The 18,225-nt window shown below is 45.6% G+C and overlaps 1 protein-coding gene across 1 annotated transcript in view; it reads left to right on the top strand.

Moving 5' to 3' along the window:
- The window catches only part of FNDC1 (fibronectin type III domain containing 1), a 97,647-nt gene that overhangs the window by 19,719 nt on the left and 59,703 nt on the right, over window positions 1–18,225 (top strand). The window contains exons 2-4 of the mRNA XM_065888817.1: window positions 7,251–7,445; window positions 9,812–9,898; window positions 10,324–10,392. Coding sequence (XP_065744889.1) covers window positions 7,251–7,445; window positions 9,812–9,898; window positions 10,324–10,392 — 351 coding nt within the window. The remainder of the gene's footprint in view (window positions 1–7,250; window positions 7,446–9,811; window positions 9,899–10,323; window positions 10,393–18,225) is intronic.

The raw sequence follows: 18,225 nt of genomic DNA, 5'->3' as shown, positions 1-18,225 counted from the left end.
AGGCTAGAGGTCATCTTGGCTTTGGACTTGGTTAAAGAATGAGCCTTCCTCATTTCAGAGCTTTTTGGGGACCTGGGGGCGGGCAGTCCCCACCTACGACCCCAGAAAGATACATGGTGGGACAGTGATTAGTACTGGGGGAGGCTCTGAAGGGGGGGCAAGTGGTCCTGACCCTCGCTCTGAAGAGGCAGCCACACTTGACCTCAGGTTGAGGTCATGCCCAGTGGGCTGAGGGAACAAGCTTCTGGGGATGCTCCGGGACTTCCATTGTCCTCTCTTCACGTTTGTTTTGGCCTCTGTCCTCATCCTGTGCTCCCTCCCCTCCTTGAGGCATGCTGATTGGAGGGGTGAGTGGTGAGAGCCCAGTCTCCATTGGTCTACTTTCTCTACTTGGTGGCATTCATGAATTAGAAGAGACAGGCACACAGGTGTCCTCTTGGAGCCTGCTTTGCTGTAGGAAGGCTGCATTTGGCTTCAATCCTGCTTACCCATGGGGAGCGCTGGGTGGAGGCCCAGGCCTGTTGCTGTCACCCAACCTGTGAGGCAGTGGTCCTGAGCTGGTCTGCTCTGCAGGCTCAGCTGTGTCTACCCAGAACTGGAGACGGGAGGAGGGACGGGAGGGGGGACAGGAGGCACGATGGAGGTCACACATTAGATCCACCTTCTCCAGGGCAGCCTCCTCAGTAATAAACCTGATAGTTTGATTTCTGACTCCTTTATCTACTTTCTCAAATTGGTTGAGCTCAAGTGTTCATAAGGACCGCTTTTGTCCCCTACCCTTCAAATCCTGGAAAAGCTCCTTCACACATTTAGTCAGGTGAGATAGAATTGCATGTGATTTGTTATATATCAGCTCAGGAGAAACATATAGGCCCTTTTTCATCATCGTGCATCATTGCTACTTAACGTCAATCTATAAATCGTGTAGTACAATATGACCGTGAGTTTTGAGATACAAATCTATTTTTCAGATTTAATTTTCAAGTCAAATCAAACTATCGTTTGAGTCATTTCCCTCAGTAAATATGCAGTAGAAAACTCAAAGAAGAAATACTTATTTTTCTTGTAATGACTGTGTCAGTTATTGTCTCAGAAAATATTAGGTTCTACCAACTAACATTTTATTGGTGGATTTTCCTACCTCAGCTGGGGGGTAGCCTCCTTGTCTAGATGATTCTGTGAGAGGTTGCTCTGTCCAGTGCAGTCACAGGAATGAAAGGATTTGAGCTTGTTTTTCAGCTGCTGTTCTGTTTCTAGATGGTAGGTTGACCGTAAATCCAGCTCAAAGTATTCATTGATTCCTCTGATATTCGTTGAACTCTGTGTGCCAACGCTTTGGTGTAGCGGATTTGACTAAAGTCAGTCAACTTGGAAAGCTGCGATGGAGCCGGTACAGAGGAAGCATGCAGGTGGCTTAATGGTGATCTCACAACTTCTCCCTCACGTCTGCCATCCATCTCCCTTCCCTTCTCTTTTTGCCTGTCTGGAGAATGTAATGAAGTAACTGGAGGGTGTTTTTTAAAAGTAGAACAAAGCAAAACAAACAAACAAACAAACACAACACTTTGGATCCAGAAAGATCCAGTTACTATTCTGAATCACAGTCTTGGGCAGGATTTCCCCATGGATTGTGTCATTTTTTTGAATCACTTTTATCCTTGATTCATTGTATGAATGGATTCTGAACTTTCCTTCTCTTAATCTGAGAAGTAGCCCTTGACAGAGCTCCCTTTCTAGGAACATATTTATTACCGGCTGTTGCAGGTAGGTGCGTACCCTTAAGGATGGGTGGTGAGTCTGAACCAAGAGTTTCATTTTCAACACGTTCAGTTTGGAACTCACGTGGGCCTATCCAATAGGCAGTAGGGACTCTCCGTCTGGGATGGTTAGGGCAGAGCTGGGCATGTGGAAGTCACTGACTGTACCAGTAGTTGAAGCCTAGGTAGCACCTCACACTCCCCTCCCTAGACTCATCCTGAGATGGGTCCTCCTTACTGCCTTGGAGCCTAAGCAAGTTTTTTTCACAGCTTTTGGGTCTCTTGGGAGAGAGAGGGAATTCTGGAGGTGGGAAATGCGTCCTTGAACAGATCTATACCTCAAGCCTTCGGGGGCTGGGTTAGTGCTGGTTCTTCTCCAGACTTTAGCATATGCACCTTGACCTGGCGCTCTTACTGATGGACCCAGACTCCCACGGGAGTCTCAGCATTCACACAGGACATTGGGAAGTTGTCAGGATCAGCAACTAAATGGTTTCTTCTGGAGTTAAGGTAGAGGTCACCAGCCGGCTGCCAGTGGACTGAGTCTGGCCAGCTGAGGTGTGTGTGTGTGTGTGTGTTTCTTAAAACTTAAGTGAATTAGTATAAAATTGGGAGACTTTACACAAAAATCAGGATTTCTAGCTTCTTAGAAAAAACTCCCCAGAATATTGGACAATCTGGATCCTGAATTCCTTTTGGTCGACAGGTGCCGGAAAGTAAATTGTGCCTCTGGTCGGAGTGTTACATTCCTAATACGTCTTCGCTTATTTGTTTCATCTTCCTGTCCTTGGAGGTGTTTGGGTTGGGGACCCTCGGTTGACCTCATTAGTCTAAACCGTCCTAACGTCTTTCTCGTCAACCCATTAGCCATTTGAGTACTGAGTGTGTGGTCAGTATCCGATGCCCAGAGAGGTGCCAGAGTGGGGAGGTGGGGAAGGGGCAGGTGAGGGATTGAGCCCTGTCCACTCTGTTGGGCAGACCAGGCCGGCCGTGGGACCTAGCTCTGGACCCAGCCTTCCCGAGGGCTTTCGTCAGCCCTGGAGAATCCCTTGAGGCCACTCTGCGGACTCTCTGAGGACCGACGTTGCAGAGCCCTTGGAATCTTGAAATCCATCATTGAACAGATGTGGATCCATACTTGGACCCTTCAACCAAATTGACCTGCTAGGACCCTCTTGAACGAGACCTGGAGTTTGGAGCTTAGACCAAAGTAAGAACTCTGGGTGCTGACTGTCCCTACTTTTTATTCTCAAACGGACCAAGAGAGGTCTCATGGGAGCCATGGCATGGAGATGTCTAGCTTGGCAATTACCAGGTGTCTGATATATCATCAAAATACCATTTTGCCGCTCAGTACCTGGTAAAACATTCTTGAATCTGGATGAGGTTTACTGATATGAACTGTAGGATGACTCTGTCATGGTATGAAATTGCTCGAGTCATAGCGGACTCTGCACCTTATCTCCTTCAAAGACAGCCTCGAGCTGTCTTTACCACCTACTGTCTCGAGCACCTTACCGTCTATCTCCATCAAAGACAGCCTCGAATGGGGGGTGATGGGGAAGGACACGGACAGGAAATTCTTTTTGTTTCCTCTGAAATCCCTTAGGGTGCAGCTTGAGCTCATGTCCTCCTTTTGCCTTCTGTGGAGATGAAAAAACAGCTTGTCACAGCCCTAACCTGTCACACACACTCTGTGAGGTGCCCTCCCAGCACCCCCTGTACTGGGTCATGTGATTCCTGTTCTATTGACTTTGGGTTTGTCCTTCTTCTCTTTGGAGAAGCTGTTCGTGGCATACATGGCTTTAAAGAATATACCCCTGTATCATCTTCATCAGATGAGAATACTGAAAAGTATTACAAGAGGGTTCTGTGCTTCATTTATCTAGCAGACAGGAGGGTCTGTTCTAAGTTTCTAAGAACACTTAAAAATAAAGAAGGAGCCAGTGTATGTCACGTATCCACTTTACGCTACCGGAATGCTGATCTGGAACCCAGAACGCAGTCTGCAGACCCTGAAACCAATTTCACACTCCTTATGTCTCTACTTCACATTTAAGGAATGAAGTCACGAGACCTACAGAATGATGACCACGAATAGAACGAACTGCCGTGTTTCTAGCCCCAAGAATAAGTCTTCTGTCAAGTAATCCAAGTTCACGCACATTGATCTGTACCTGCTTCTTCCTTAGATAGAGGCTGGTTTGATGAATACTCTCAGAGCGCGGGCACTTGGGGGGGGGAGGGGTAGGCCTGGAATGACCACAGATTTCCTTTCATTTAGCCCCCTCCTATTCTTCTTTTCGGCCGAGCCTTTCTGAGGCATGGGTGATGTTGACTAGGCAGCATCGACAATGATACCAATTTTAAATATCAGAGTTGATGAGAATCCAGGGAATGAAAATGTCGCTTAATTAAGTCACTGTAGTATTTCGTTTACTTGGCCCAATTTGTGTGTGTGTTGGGGAGTTGGGTGGGGGGACGGGTTATGGTACATTGGTCTAAAGCCTTTGGAGGATCTTAAATTCAGGACTGATTTTACAAGCAGATTGACCCTAGGGCTGCCTCTAAGGGATGATTTCAGGGTCCCCAAAGGTCTTCGTGTTCAAAGACGACCTTTATTAGGTAACTGTCCAAGGCCTAAAATGTCACCATTAGAAAGTTGTTCCTTTGGCCTAAGATTTTGTTATAAGAATACAAGTATTGTTCATTTACTCTATGCCTTCCAGAGAGAGGAGAGGATGAGTACAGGTAGTACAGGTAGCAGGAGGCAAGGTGACTGTAGGTGAATGCAGGGTACCCCCCAGAGGGGAAAACGACTGGGAAGGTGGGATAGATGGTGGAGCAAATGATGAACGCAGCTGGAGGCCTCACAGTTGGTTTTAGGATACTAGTGGCTTCCTAAATTAATTTTCCATGAGTGTGGTCATTGGTCATTTATGAGCAGGGACAGAGTCTGAGGGTCTGTGAGCTGTGGACACAGCAGGATTTGCATTCGGTTCCACCCCTGTTCCACACAGCTGTGTGACTCTGGGCAGTTCTCCTAACCTCTCTGTTCCAGGCCTTGCTTTCTTCATCTGCCACATGGAGGGAGTAAGTAACACCTCTCAGGCTGTGTGTGTTAAGAGCACCTATTGCAGTGTAAGTTTCAGGGCAGAGGGTGGCAGGTGGTAGGCACTCAACAAGCCCTCTCTTCCTGTCCATGTCCCTCTCCCATTTTTGTACTTTAGAGTTGCTTGGCACCACATGGCCTTTTTCTTAGTGCACAGTGCTGACGCAGGCAGTTATCGAGTTGAGACACACTGATGGTACTTGATCATTGGCAAGAGGAGAACAAACAAGCTCATGCATGGACACACTTGGAAACTGATGGGGTAAGCGGAATGCAGTGATGTGCATTAGGTTTTGGCGACCCAGGGGGACCTGCCTCTTGTTCTTCTTTACTTTCCTCATCTTACTGGAGCCCCTTGAGGTTTTGAATGTTCCCCTGTGCTGGGCTGATGCAACCATTTGACTGCATTCCTCACATGACTTAGAAATCATTCCATGCTGTGTCCAAGGACAGATGTAAGGCAGAGCAGGAATGAACGATGAGCATATTTATAGATCGTTCCTCCTTTCAGATGTCAGTAATGAACAGAAATCATCTTCAGACCCAGGCTGTCGTGTACTGATTGGATCACTCGCACCCAGAGGAAAATGTGATGGTGTTAGGGCTTCGCAAGTCTCACACTTCAGACCATCTGTCTGAAGGGAGGTTTGGAATTGAACTGTAAAGAAAAGCATTATTCACTTATTCATTCATTTGTTGTCTTCCTTAGGAGAATCACCTAACCATGAACATCCTTTCGTGGTGTTGGAGTCCTTGCTTTGTTTCCACCGATATTTTGGTCAGGGTGAAATATTGGATTCCTGGGAATGATTTCTGCTATTGTGGGAAATGGGGATTGCAACTAGAAAAGGTCAAACACACGACGGAGAAGGAGGGGAGGTTTTTGTAGTGAAGCCTTGGGAGAAATAAAGGAAACTGAGGAAAGGGAGCCCCGGTCCTCAGACAAAGTAGATCCTGAAAAGTTTCTCGTAGGCGAGGAAGGGTCAGTGAAAATTATGGCAGAGTCGCCATGATTGCTAACTTTAAATATCCAGAAACTCACTAGTGTGCTGTCTTTATTGTCTCCTCAACTCAAAATTTCCCCGATGGTGTTAAGCTTCTTGTCTGTGCTTTCTCCCATCTCGGGTTTACAGGACTCTCACCTCTGACATTGTGGAAGGAATGCTCTCTGGGGTCTGGTCCGTGCTCAGCTTCTGACACTGTGTTTTTGTCTCCAAAGTGGACATTCTTCCTCTAGTGCCTCAAATTATTATATTCATACTCTATTTTTTCATTCCTTGAACTTCTTTAGTGGGGGTCCCAGGAGTTCTCTCCTTTTATCATTTTTACTCCTGAGGGAGCAGGGTAATTTTGGGAAGAATACGTGATATATGTTAGAATCAGCCATACTTATTTTGTTCAGAATCTTCATTGGTGTTACAGTCATATACTAACCAATCTATATGTTATCACGAAACACTCCTTTTTCCCTTTCTTCTTCTATGAGAGTCTAAATTCATTTTTCTTAATGTTACTAAGTTTAAATGTTTCTGGATTTTTAAGATTACTTCCCCCCCCCACCGAGAATGCCTTGCATCATTGAATAATCAGTTTCAGATCCAGATTTGCCCCAGAATTGACTGTTGCGAGAATATTAGCATCTGTTTATGTTACGTTGCATTGCAATATCGGTTACATTATGAGCTGAGATATTTTGTTTGACAAAATATTATGTTTCATTTTGGTTATTTTTGAAAATCAAGAACACTCATAACTGGAGATAAAAATGTGCTTCTTCATAATTTGTCCTTCCTCTTCTGGGACAAGATATGGAGACATTTAAATTAGCTACATGCAGGTAAAACCAGCGGGTTACCTCTCTTTCAAGGTGTTGATCTTGGTTTGTTTTCTTTGTGGAAATGAATGATTCTGTTATCTCACTTTGGATACAATGGAAATTCTTCCTGACCATGAGAGTTCTATGTTATTCTATGTTATCCTTCTCAGAGTTGTTTGAAAGATTGTCCAGCTGTACCATGTAAAATCCTAAGAATTTATTTAATACACGAATGCTTCTGGAGAATATGTCAAATTACTATTTCGTTAATCTTGCACTAGCAAGGCAACATGATCAGGCTGGGGAACGCCTAGAGTTTATTTTGATTTGTTTTACTTTTGGTTTAAATTTGCCACCCACAGTTCCCTGAAATACATAAAATCTTGTAGGTTTGGTGTGTCTGTTTTGCTGTCGCACTGTCCAAATATGATGGTACTTAAAGTCTTCAGGATCAGACAGATTGAGAGTCATTTGCTCTTTTGCTAACCATGTCAGAGAACATTGGAAAAAATTCGTTTTCCCAATCTGCCCTTCCCGTGAGTTGATAGTTGCGCTGTTTGCATAGCTGACCACCCACTGAAGCCAAGGCATGTGAAACTGCTGTCCACTAAAATGGGCCTGAAAGTCACGTGGGACCCACCCAAAGATGCTACCAGTAGACCCGTGGAGCATTACAACATTGCCTATGGGAAGTCACTGAAAAGTCTTAAATACATCAAGGTGAATGCGGAGACACACTCCTTCCTTATTGAGGATGTGGGTAAGTGACACTCTGGTCTTGTTACTGGTCAGAACTAACTGTACACCTACATTCTCCTTCCATTCTCAGGGTGACTATTTGTGGGACAAAAATGGTACCCAGTGGTTCTTTGGGGATGGACAGCCAAGGTCAAGCGGCTATTAAGCAGCAGCCTTCATCTTGCCCATGGGCTTCCCCAACCTGCATTTGAAGTCCAGTATTCCTGGATCTCTCTCCACACTGACGTAGGGAACAATTTTTAGTTTCTGGATGTGCTTTTGGAAAATACATCGACCCTTTTTTATCTCATAGGAACCTGACAACTGGACAAGTCTGTAGCCTGATCTTGAGATTTCTAACTTATAAACCATGTTATAATTAGGGATTACTCAAGTAATATGTCCCTGTAGGGGTGTGTGATGTGCCATGCTTTGCCACGTGTGGTTCAAAGATATAACGTTTCTCGCCATTAGAGTTGATTCTGGAAGTTTGGGGTATTTAGAATTTTGCCTAAACATATTCTTGTATTTAGCATTTTGCCTAAACCACATATTCTTTTATAAGGGCAGGTGTAGGTGGTTTCGAACTTAGGCTCCAGTGGATCCTCTATCTTCTGCTTTTTTGGTCCCACTGGCCTGAAACCCTGTTTATTCTACAGTCATCTCATGGTCCAACCTAAAGATGGATCATAGGAAGTAACAGAATTCAGCACCTGTGACAACCAGGTTCCCCGCCGGCCACGTTGGCATTCTGCTGCCTTCCTTCAGTGGATCAAAACCAGCTCGTGGCTTCTTAGTTTCCTGGTCACCATCTAGTACACTTACTCCTTCTCTAACTCCTGCACTGTGATATTAAGCTTTCTCGGTAGCAGAGCAGAACGTGCACGGAGGGCAGACAAAGAGGGACAGATTCCCGTCTTCACGGTTCCAGCGAAACATACATTTCACTGGATCTGAATCTCCTCCACGTCACTAGGGCCCCACAGGGTCCTACTGTGAGGTTAAATGGAGTTTCTGTCCCACCAAAGGCACGAGCAGCGTCACATGTGCTTGCTCAACCCTTGGGTTGTTAGGGTTGCTGCAGAGAAGAAAAACATGCAGACAGAAAGCCCTAGAACTCACTGCAGACTGAGAGTGTCTCCCCAGCATCTTTCTGATGAGTTAACTGAACAGAATCAGAGACACGTTGATGAAATTTCTTTGAAATACGAATAAGCTCAGAGCGAAGAGGGAAAGTGCCTGGCGAAACCTGGTTTTGCTTTTTGTCTGAACCTAGAGCATTTCCCAGTTAGTCTGGCAGGTCGTGCCAAGCCCTCAATGCCATCAGGCCCTGCCATGGTCAGACAGAAGGCGGACCAGTCTTGAGCATAGCAGGGGTCCCAGATGTGTAGCTGCCCCTGGGCCTCTGGCTTGAGAACTGAAGTTTTGTGAAAGGAGCACTCCTCACTTTGAGCGATGCAATAAACGTTATTGCCTTTGACGGAGCTCTTACCTCTCCAACCCTTCATGCCCTCAAGTGCCCACAAACTTTCATCTCTTCAAGGAATTGGCACCTTCACTTACCTTTCATAAGATAATAATTCATTTGGAGGAAAACCAGCACTACTAGAGTTTTGCTTTCGAAGCCGCAAGTTCAGGGTACCCTCAATTTGTAACACGGTGTCTAGGTTTCCTTTTGCATCCCAGCAACTTCAGAGTCTCAGCCAAAGAGACCTCCGCTATGTGTCCTTGACCTGTAGATGCACGTCAAAAAACGAAGCCCAATTATTTCAAGCTTAGCATATCCAAGATCCCAGGAAATGTTTTTCTAGATTTTTGTTGAAATAGTCAAAGACGGCATGTACACATAGTAAGGGAAATATTTTATTATGAAAAGAGGAAAATTCCATGTAGCTTTATTTATTGCATAAATAAAGATTTCCCATGAAGATTTCGCATGCACTAAATTTTATGAGTTACGCTGAAATTTTCTCACTATTTTTTGGAGGTTGCCATTTGGAGTTTCCATTGGGAAATATTCTTCGTAGTTACTAACACGGTGGGTTAAATCAGTTATCTAGTGGACAGTGCATGCCTGTTTCCTACATTGATTTCACATTAAAAAAAACGCAAAAGCTTTTCTTGTTGACTGTTCATGAATCCAGGTTTACTACACATGTCATGTACTTTGTATTAAATAAATTTTGTGTTCTTTTGGTCAGATGTGCTTCAGTTGCCTGGGATGAATGTCAGTGATTTTGATTAAAGAAAAGAGAGAAAGCTATAGTTAGACTGGTCACTTAATTCAGATTTTTATGTTTGGTTATAACTGGTATAAGGAAGACGGTGACTTAAATTGTCGTTCTTGGAGATTTGAAACGGTGGCTTGATATAAACCATATGTTTCAGAGCCGGGGGTAGTGTACTTTGTGCTGGTTACTGCAGAAAACAACAGTGGAGTGAGCCGTCCAGTTTACAGAGCTGAGAGCCTGCCTGGTAAGTCTTATCTAGAATTGGAGGCTGTATTTTTATGACTTAGATTGGGAGATTCTTTGCTTCATCAGGTCAATACCAATCTAGAATCATTAAAGAGTTCCCAAACAAGAAATTTTTAGACTTGTATGGCAAGCTGGAAGATTGAAAACTAGGAGAGATTTATCCCTTCTTTTAAAATAATTTTGATGTAGGTTATTAGCGTTTTGTCTTAAATTTCGGAGTACTCATTAGAGTAAACTATGTATAAAAGACCAAAAATGTGTGTTGTCCATACAGGTTAGGGGCCTAGTCACTCGTATGGCCTGAGCAGATCCTTTGGAAGATTGTTGAAGAGACCATTGAAATATGCGTTTAGGGATGCACTGAAATGTGGACAATACAACAGTCCTCCTTTCTAACTATCAAGTTACATTTTCCTAATTTAGGAGGTGAATGGATCAAGATTGATGGTTTTCCCATTAAGGGTCCAGGACCATTTAATGAAACCGTCACAGGTACTATTTGCTCATTCGGTTCATGTCTTCACCGAAGCACCATCTCAAAAGAGGGCCGTGCTTCTGTCACACACACATGTGCTCACAAACCTTCATTCGGTTCCCATCGCTAAACTAACACACATGCCGCACAGTTTTGGTCGATCTGCTCTGCACCGGATGGACCAGACTGCAGCCAGTCTGCAGTCTGCACTCCTCACTGCTCTTTCATGTTCTGGTGTGGGGGCATGTCTTCGTCTACATCTGGGGATGCTGTTGCACTGTTAACAGGCAAATATGGTGGTTGAGATGGCAGTCCTGGCCCGATGAGGAAATTTACACCTCTTCTACCTGTGGATGCAGAAATGAATGGGGCCCACCAAACAGTGGCTTTGATTGGCTGACATGCTGCATCAAGGCTTTCTCTCTTTTCTTATCCATGGGATACTTTGTGATATGTTTGATAACCTGCCTTCCATCTCTGCTCCATATTTGTATATATGTGTGTTTTATCATTTGGATGTTGATGTTGTCTGGCCATATTGTTTTACTTGTTGAGAGACGTGTTGACATTTCCTGTGTGCTTCATGAATATGTTTGATTCATGGTTAAACAATAATGCAAAATGAAAGCAGTTATTTCAGAGTGTGGTTGGGTGATATCCCAAAGGCAGTGTGGCAAGGAGCAGTGTTTTTAAATACATCAATCTGGTATTGTTGTTGAGAGGAAGGTGAGTATGTGGAAACCAACGACCCTAATCTGCTTCTCAGGTCAGATTTGATGGGTGTAGGCAGTTTTCAAAGTCCGCTTTAGACAAAAAGAGAGTGGAAGAACAAAACAACCAGAAAAAGAAACTGGATTTCTAGGAAAGGTGATATGTTCTTGTTTAAATACGTTGGATGTGAGGGGATGTAGTGGCAATGTCTTATAGGTGATTGGAGATGAGGGCCTGAAAGTTGGAAGAGAGAAGCAAGAGGTAGGTATGGGTTTAGGAGTCATGCTGTAGAGGGAAAACTAAAGCAGGGAGAGTGATGAGTGGGTGAGAATTAGGAGAGACAAGAGTAGAAGCCAAGGATCAAACCTTGGAAGACATTGACAGTACAAGAGTCAAGAAGGTAGTACACCTAGGAAATGTGCAAAATAGGAAAGGACGTTTATTTCAGAGGTTGTCTTGCCCTAAAGATACACATGTAAACATTCACAGGCACACATAAACCTTTTACTGACAGATGTACTGTGCCTTGTATTTGAATCTTATACTTTGTATTTTAAATAACCATTTTATTTTTATCATCTTCCTGATAGAGTTTTCTGAATGGCAGTTTTAGAACAAGTACTTTCCTTACTTTTTCTTAAGTAGTTAATTTCTTATGCCTTCTTTAATAGAAACAGGTGTGTGTGTGAGAGTGGGTGTGTGTGTCCTTTCTGAGTAAGCACATGTGACAGAAACCCTGGGAATTGGGAACCACAGACAGTCATGCCCCAGCTCACTCTTGGTTTTATGGACTGTGAGATCCTTTAACCTCTCTCTGCAGGAGCCTCTGTAGGCCCTAGTTGCCAAAGAACGCTCTGCTATAATACATAACACTGTATTTGCCATACATCATGTTACTAAAGATGCTGGAAGAAATTGCTAGCCAAAGCCTTTTGCAGTATATGATATAAAACAGAACTTTAAAAAAATGCATATACAGAACGCATAGACTTGGTTACAGTGCTCCAGAAAAGAATTATATTTCATTGTTAATGGGAAAAAAATAATTTATGGGAAATTATCAATAAGGGATCAACATGCATCTGTACCTTTTTTAATATGGCCTGGAAAATATGCTATGCTATTTTTCTGAGGAAATTGTTAATATATGATAATCCTGTTGAACAAAAGAAGTACTGTTCTGAATTCCAGGTATCTTCATGCAAAGGAAGGGATTTGTCCTAGGAACGCAGACATTACCATCTGCACCTGGTGTGAGGCCCCGGGGTTGGCTCTAGTGCTTTGATCAGTAATACCTCACGTTCTTCCGGTGTTTATTTGAAACCAGAGGAAAATCCGTTCTTTTATTCTGCTGGAAACAGTGGTTTCAGTTCAGATTTCAGAAGGCCTCCTTTGCTGGCTGGAATCTATCTTCACCTCATTGTCTTTACTTAAAAACAGGACTTTAATTATTTAATTCATTCATTCAGGGCCTGCGGCTTTCCAGGCAGAGTTCTGGGTGCAAAAGACGCCATAGTGAATAAGATAGACAAGGGCCTTAATGGCCTTAATGAAGACTGCATTCTAGTGGGAAAGAAAGACAATAAACCTGTAAGCAAAAAGTAATGCATACAACCTGTATGAGTTTGGTAGGGATGCCGTAACAAAATATCACCGACTGGTTACCTTAAACAATAGATATTTATCTTCTCACGGTTCTAGAGTCTAGAAGTCCAAGATTAAGGTGTCAGCAGATTTGATTTCTCCTGATGTGTCAGCAGATTTGTCTCTCTTTGGCTTATCTTCCCTCTGTGGGCATGCATCCTTGGTATCTTTGTGTGTCCAAATTTCTGCTCCTTCTAAGGACACCAGTCAGATGGGATTAGGGCCACCTTAGTAATAAGCTCATTTTAACTTGATCACTTCTTAATAGGCCCAGTCTCCAAACACAGTCACATTCTGAGGTAACTAGGGTTTAGGTCTTAAACATAAAAATTTGGGGGGTGGGGAGACACAAAATTTAGCCTGTAACATAATCATAAATTCTTTGAAAAACCAACAGCACTGTGAAATAGAACAAGCAGGGTGGCGGAGCCTGGGAGGTGCCAGTAAGATGGCTGAGAGCCTATGGGGACTGTCTGAGAAGCCACAAGACGGGAGGAAAAGCGTGCAGGGAGTCCTGGAGGTGGGCTGGACCTGAGCGATTCTCAGATGGTCACTCAAGCAAATGTGGACACTCTCAGGACTCAGAAAATGATAGGACCAAGCAAAAATGCAACTCTAGGGCAGAAGTTTAGACTTCCTCTTTGGGTAGCTCATCTCCCATCTTTTTGTTAGAAAGTGTTCTTAGTATGTAAATGTAAAACCTCTCCTGTTGAGTTGTAAACCCATCTGCCTTTGTTTTGTCCCAGGGAAGAGATGCTGCAAGTCCCTTCACTTATTGGAATCCTATTATTTAGCTTTCCTGCAGACTTTTCTGAAGTTGTTTTAGCTTTTTTCCTGTGACGGGATCTGGGTAATCTGCTCTCTGCAGAACCAGGCACTGGGAGTCAAAATGAGGACCACGGTCCACCTCTGCTTCCAGCCAGCCCGGGGCCTCAGAGGACAATTCATCTGCTCTCATTACCTCTTCATCTGGGAAATTTTAGCTCTCAGTAGGATCACATGTATTTTTAATAATGTTATGGTTTTCTAACAACCTAGTCCTTTGTGCTTTCCTTGAGCTATGGTGCCCAAACTAGACATAAAATAAAAGTCGGATTTATGCCTCATATTTTCTTTACATTATACTTAGTTTAAAAAAATTTTTTTACAGTTAAATTATAGCTCAGACTCAAGTTCGGCACAGAGTTCACAATTCTCAGGCCATTTTCAACCAACAGCGGCATGATACCTGTGGTCCAGCCATTACTTTCCTTATCACAGTCACCCCCTGATCCCCAGGTTGCTCCCTGAATCCAGATAGCTTGAGGGCACTTGGCTTATTGTACGCCTTGCCACACCTATGTCCTGGACTGCATCCACCTCCGTGACAGTGGTCCCTTTGATAGTCTCACTCATGTCACTTAAGAAGAAGTTGCTCTCCTCCACAGTCTAGAATCATGAAATTCCCCATCATCTCACTTCTTCAGTGCCCTCATGTCAGAAGCTTCTTTCAGATCCAATCAGGCTTTGGGTCTGTAGACCCTTCCCCTTTCCAGAGTCCAGAAGCCGTCTCCTGGCTCATTTCTTGCTTAGTTCATCTGGGTCCCCAGCATTTCAGCCGCACTCGTGGCAGCATGGCCATATGCCAGACACCCCCCTCCCCCAGCTCTCTGGTTTTCCCTCCTGCGTGCTAACTGCTGAGCCTTGTGGGAGAAATAAAGAGCTGAGCTGATACGCATTGTGACAGCTTCTTGTAGCTGGTTTTCTAACTTCGTCTGGGCCCTCGGCTCTGCTTGGCAATGATCTGTCCTTACTCGGTTTCCTTTCTTTCTCCCCCAGTGGCCACTTTCTTCGGGCTTCTTATCCCGCCTGCCTTCCTATCACTTCTAGCAAGTAACCTTGTTTCCTGCCTCCCTGGGAAGTAAAGGTCATCAGGGTGACATCTCTTGTCTTCCCCCTCTTGACTTCTAAGCCTTCGCGGCTCCCTTCCGTCCTCCTGGCTCTGAGGAAAGTTTGCTGTTCTCTTTAAGGCTGGCTTGAGACACGTAAAGCTTCTTTGCAAGTGTGGTTAGACCCGAGGGCTGTTCTGGGGTCGGATTCAACTTTGGAGCCTCCCCTCCCCCACAGGAACTGGCTCAAAAGCTGATTTGAACAGGTGTCAAATTATTTGACACTGAAACAGTGAAACTATGAAACCCCGAAAACCGAAGCTTGGCCTCTTCCCTTTCTTCCCTGGCACTCCTTTCATAGGAAATGTCTGTGGACATATCAGGAAGGCGTGCCCCGAGCATGCGTTTTGGTCTCTTCTATCAGTAGTTCATCAAAATGAGCACCCATCTCCAGGTACATTTTCTTGCTGGTTTGTTTATATAGATGTGACTGGTGTGGAATTTGAAAATTCTAACCCATTGTCTTGAGACGGGCTCCTTCCCTAATCTCTTAACTTAGAGCGTAATTAATCCATCAAACCGTAATCATCACTGCACACTGTTGCAGCCCAGACTCAGGCTCAGCCAACAGTGAGAGCTGACCTTCTGAGCCCCTCAGACATACAACGATGGGGCTCCCCAGGAAGGCTCCAGGCTCTGTTCTAAGAAGCTTCTCAGGTTCTAAGCTTCCTTCTAAGGTTCTAGGGTTCCTTTCAGCTTTGAAATTTCATGAATTAATGACACTAAGGCACTTTGAATGAGTGATCCTAAGCTTTGCAAGCAGTTGGGAAGCATTCCTGAGAAATGGCTGTTTCCCTTAGTCTCCCCCCTACTTGGAGTGTCTTAGGTCAGCAAATCCAGGAAGCGTATTAGCCAAGGAAGAAACACTGAATTATAGTTTCTGGGTGTTGGGGTGGTGACTGAATACACAAAGGTGTCCAGGATAAAGAACTGTCTCCAGTGATACACTGGAAGTGGCGCCCTCCCCTTCTCTGGATGCAAATGGCAGGCATTCTGCCAAATGAGCCAAGGAGACGGTCGTGTTAACTCGCTTAAACTGATGCGTGTGTGTATGACTCTGGGAGAGAGTAGCCTGGGTGGCACAGCAATAGGCGAACCACAGACAGCACTGCCGCCCTGGGCGGTCGTCAGGTAATCCTGGAGCCAGATCCTGGGGCTGCTGAGTTTTGGACTTGAGCTTTAAGTGTAGCCCAGTTCAGACTTTTAAATTATGAATCAAAGACTGTCCTCTTTGCACTGGTTTCAATTTAACAGTTCTTTGGCCCACAGGGAATTAATACTGTCTGTGCCGTTCTATTTTCAGCAGCTCTCTCATGCAATTATTAGTGTTCTGTTTTTTTTTTTTTTTTTGCGGTACGTGGGCCTCTCACCGTTGTGGTCTTCCCCGTTGCGGAGCACAGGCTCCGGACGCGCAGGCTCAGCGGCCACGGCTCACGGGCCCGGCCGCTCCGCGGCATGTGGGATCTTCCCGGACCGGGGCACGAACCCGCGTCCCCTGCATCGGCAGGCGGACTCTCAACCACTGCGCCACCAGGGAAGCCCCGGTGTTTGTTTAAGTGTGCAAGTCCACAGGGCAGACCTGGTTTGTGGTTCCTGGTCTGGGTGGTGAGCTCTTCTGGGGCAGGGCAAAATGATTTACTCATCTTTGTATCTCCAGAGCCTGGGCCAAGCGCACAGTATGTGCTCAGGACGTGTTTGTCGAGTGAAATGAATTTGGAGGCTGCCTCTTCTCCACACCTGTGCTCTGGAGGATGTGCAGTGTGTCAGGAGGTCGGGCACCCCCGTCCCGTTTAGCTGCTGGCTCTGGGGCTGGCCCCGGGCAGGCCACCTTGTCGTCACTTTGCGGTGCTGTCATCAGTCAGAGATCCTAGTTCTTGCCCCCCTGTTTCTTGGCGGGGCCTGGGGGAAGGGTGGCTTTGAATGCATTTGGAGATTGGAGTTCCTCAGGGCTGGCTGCTCTGTGAAGACACAGTCAGATCCACCTGCTGCGGGGTTACCTCTCTCCACGTTCATCCTGGGGCTCAGGTCTCTATGTGAGGGCCTGTTTCAAAGCCGCCTCTCACATCAGAATGCGGTTAGACTTCACCTACCTTAGAGGCTGTTCTTTAATCATAAAAAGTAGGCAGTAGATGCTTGTGTGCAGAGCTGTTTAACGTCATTTAGCCAGACGTTCTTGGGTGGGAACTCGGGAGTTTCAGCCCAAACAAGAATGCCATGGGAAGGACTCGGCGCCGGCCAGCTGCCCGGAAGAGGCAGCAGTGGTGAGCAGCCTTCCAGGACAGCAGGGCTGAAACCCACATTTTGCGGTGTTTCATCTCCATGCCTACACTGGTGAGTGTAAATATCTGTGCACAGATTTTCCCTTCAGTGAATTGTTAGGAAACGAGCGACTGTGAGAGAGGCCCTTTCCTCCCGTGGACGGGCGCTTATTTCAGAGGCTGGTGAGTGGCTGCTTCGAGTGGGTGGGGCAGGGGCTGTGGACAGCTGGGGAGACGAACTGTCCCCACTGTCCCCCCGTGTGTGGCCTTGAATGGAATGTCGGCCGTCAAGTCTTAGAGGAACCTGCAGTACTTAATAAACCTACCGGCCCGATAAGGCCAGCATCTTGGGAGCTGGATGCCACTTTCTGACTGCGTATCTGTCACCGGCTTTTCTTTTGACGTCTGAGTGAAAAAGAGGGTGGGAGGGGCAGTGATGTCACTGAAGAGGGTTGCAGCTTCTTATACAGGCTCCCTGCAAAGGAAGCTGTCAGTCCTGAAGGAAAGCACTTTCTTTTCTCAGTTGTCAACTTATTCATATATTGTAACGGGATCTTTCATTTGCATGTTGGAGAGCGCTAAAAATGGAAATAATGGATAGGAAAAAGGTCTTTCACACCCAGAAAACAACTGCATTGCTGCCTTGCTACTCCCAAATGAAACAAATGCAGAAGAGCTTTAGACTAAAACAAACCAAACCAGAAAAAAAGCTTTGAATAATTTTTCTTAGAATTTTTAACACCCCTTCCTCTTAGCTTACATCGACCAGCAGGCTCTGTGTCCTCTGTGAGGTGAGGAAACGCCAGGTGTCCACATTTCAGCCGTTAAGGAGCTCAGGAGAGGATGATTGCCTCCTTTGCTTTCTGTGGCCCTCTTGAGTCCTCAGGAAGTGTGGCTGAGAACTGAAGCACCACCAGATGGGCCCAGCAGATGCTTCTAATGATGTGCTTTCACATCCCTCGTGGAGGAAGCTTTGCAGCGGGTCACCTGCAGGAGGGCCCCGTCCTTCCTTCCACCCTGAGTCAGGTGAGGCTGGGCCAGGGATGGGGAGTGAGTGAGCTGGGCCCAGGCAAGGGCTCACCCTAGGCCCCGATGCAGGTGGCTGAGCACGTCGGCAACTGTGTCACTGTTCCAGGCTTGTAGTTGAGCCACTGCCCTGAGTAGGACGCAGAGACCTTAGCTCTGCCTTCGTGGTGGTGGAGAAAAATTATTGGCTTAACGTAGGGAGAGACGCCCCTCAAAGGGCTTATGATCTGTAAGACTGAGGGATGTGTCCATGCAAAGTTATAGGACTGCTGATTTCTTGTTC

The sequence above is a fragment of the Phocoena phocoena genome, chromosome 12, assembly GCF_963924675.1.
Source record: "Phocoena phocoena chromosome 12, mPhoPho1.1, whole genome shotgun sequence".
Lineage (NCBI taxonomy): Eukaryota > Metazoa > Chordata > Mammalia > Artiodactyla > Phocoenidae > Phocoena > Phocoena phocoena.
This window is presented reverse-complemented; position numbering and strand designations above follow the sequence as displayed.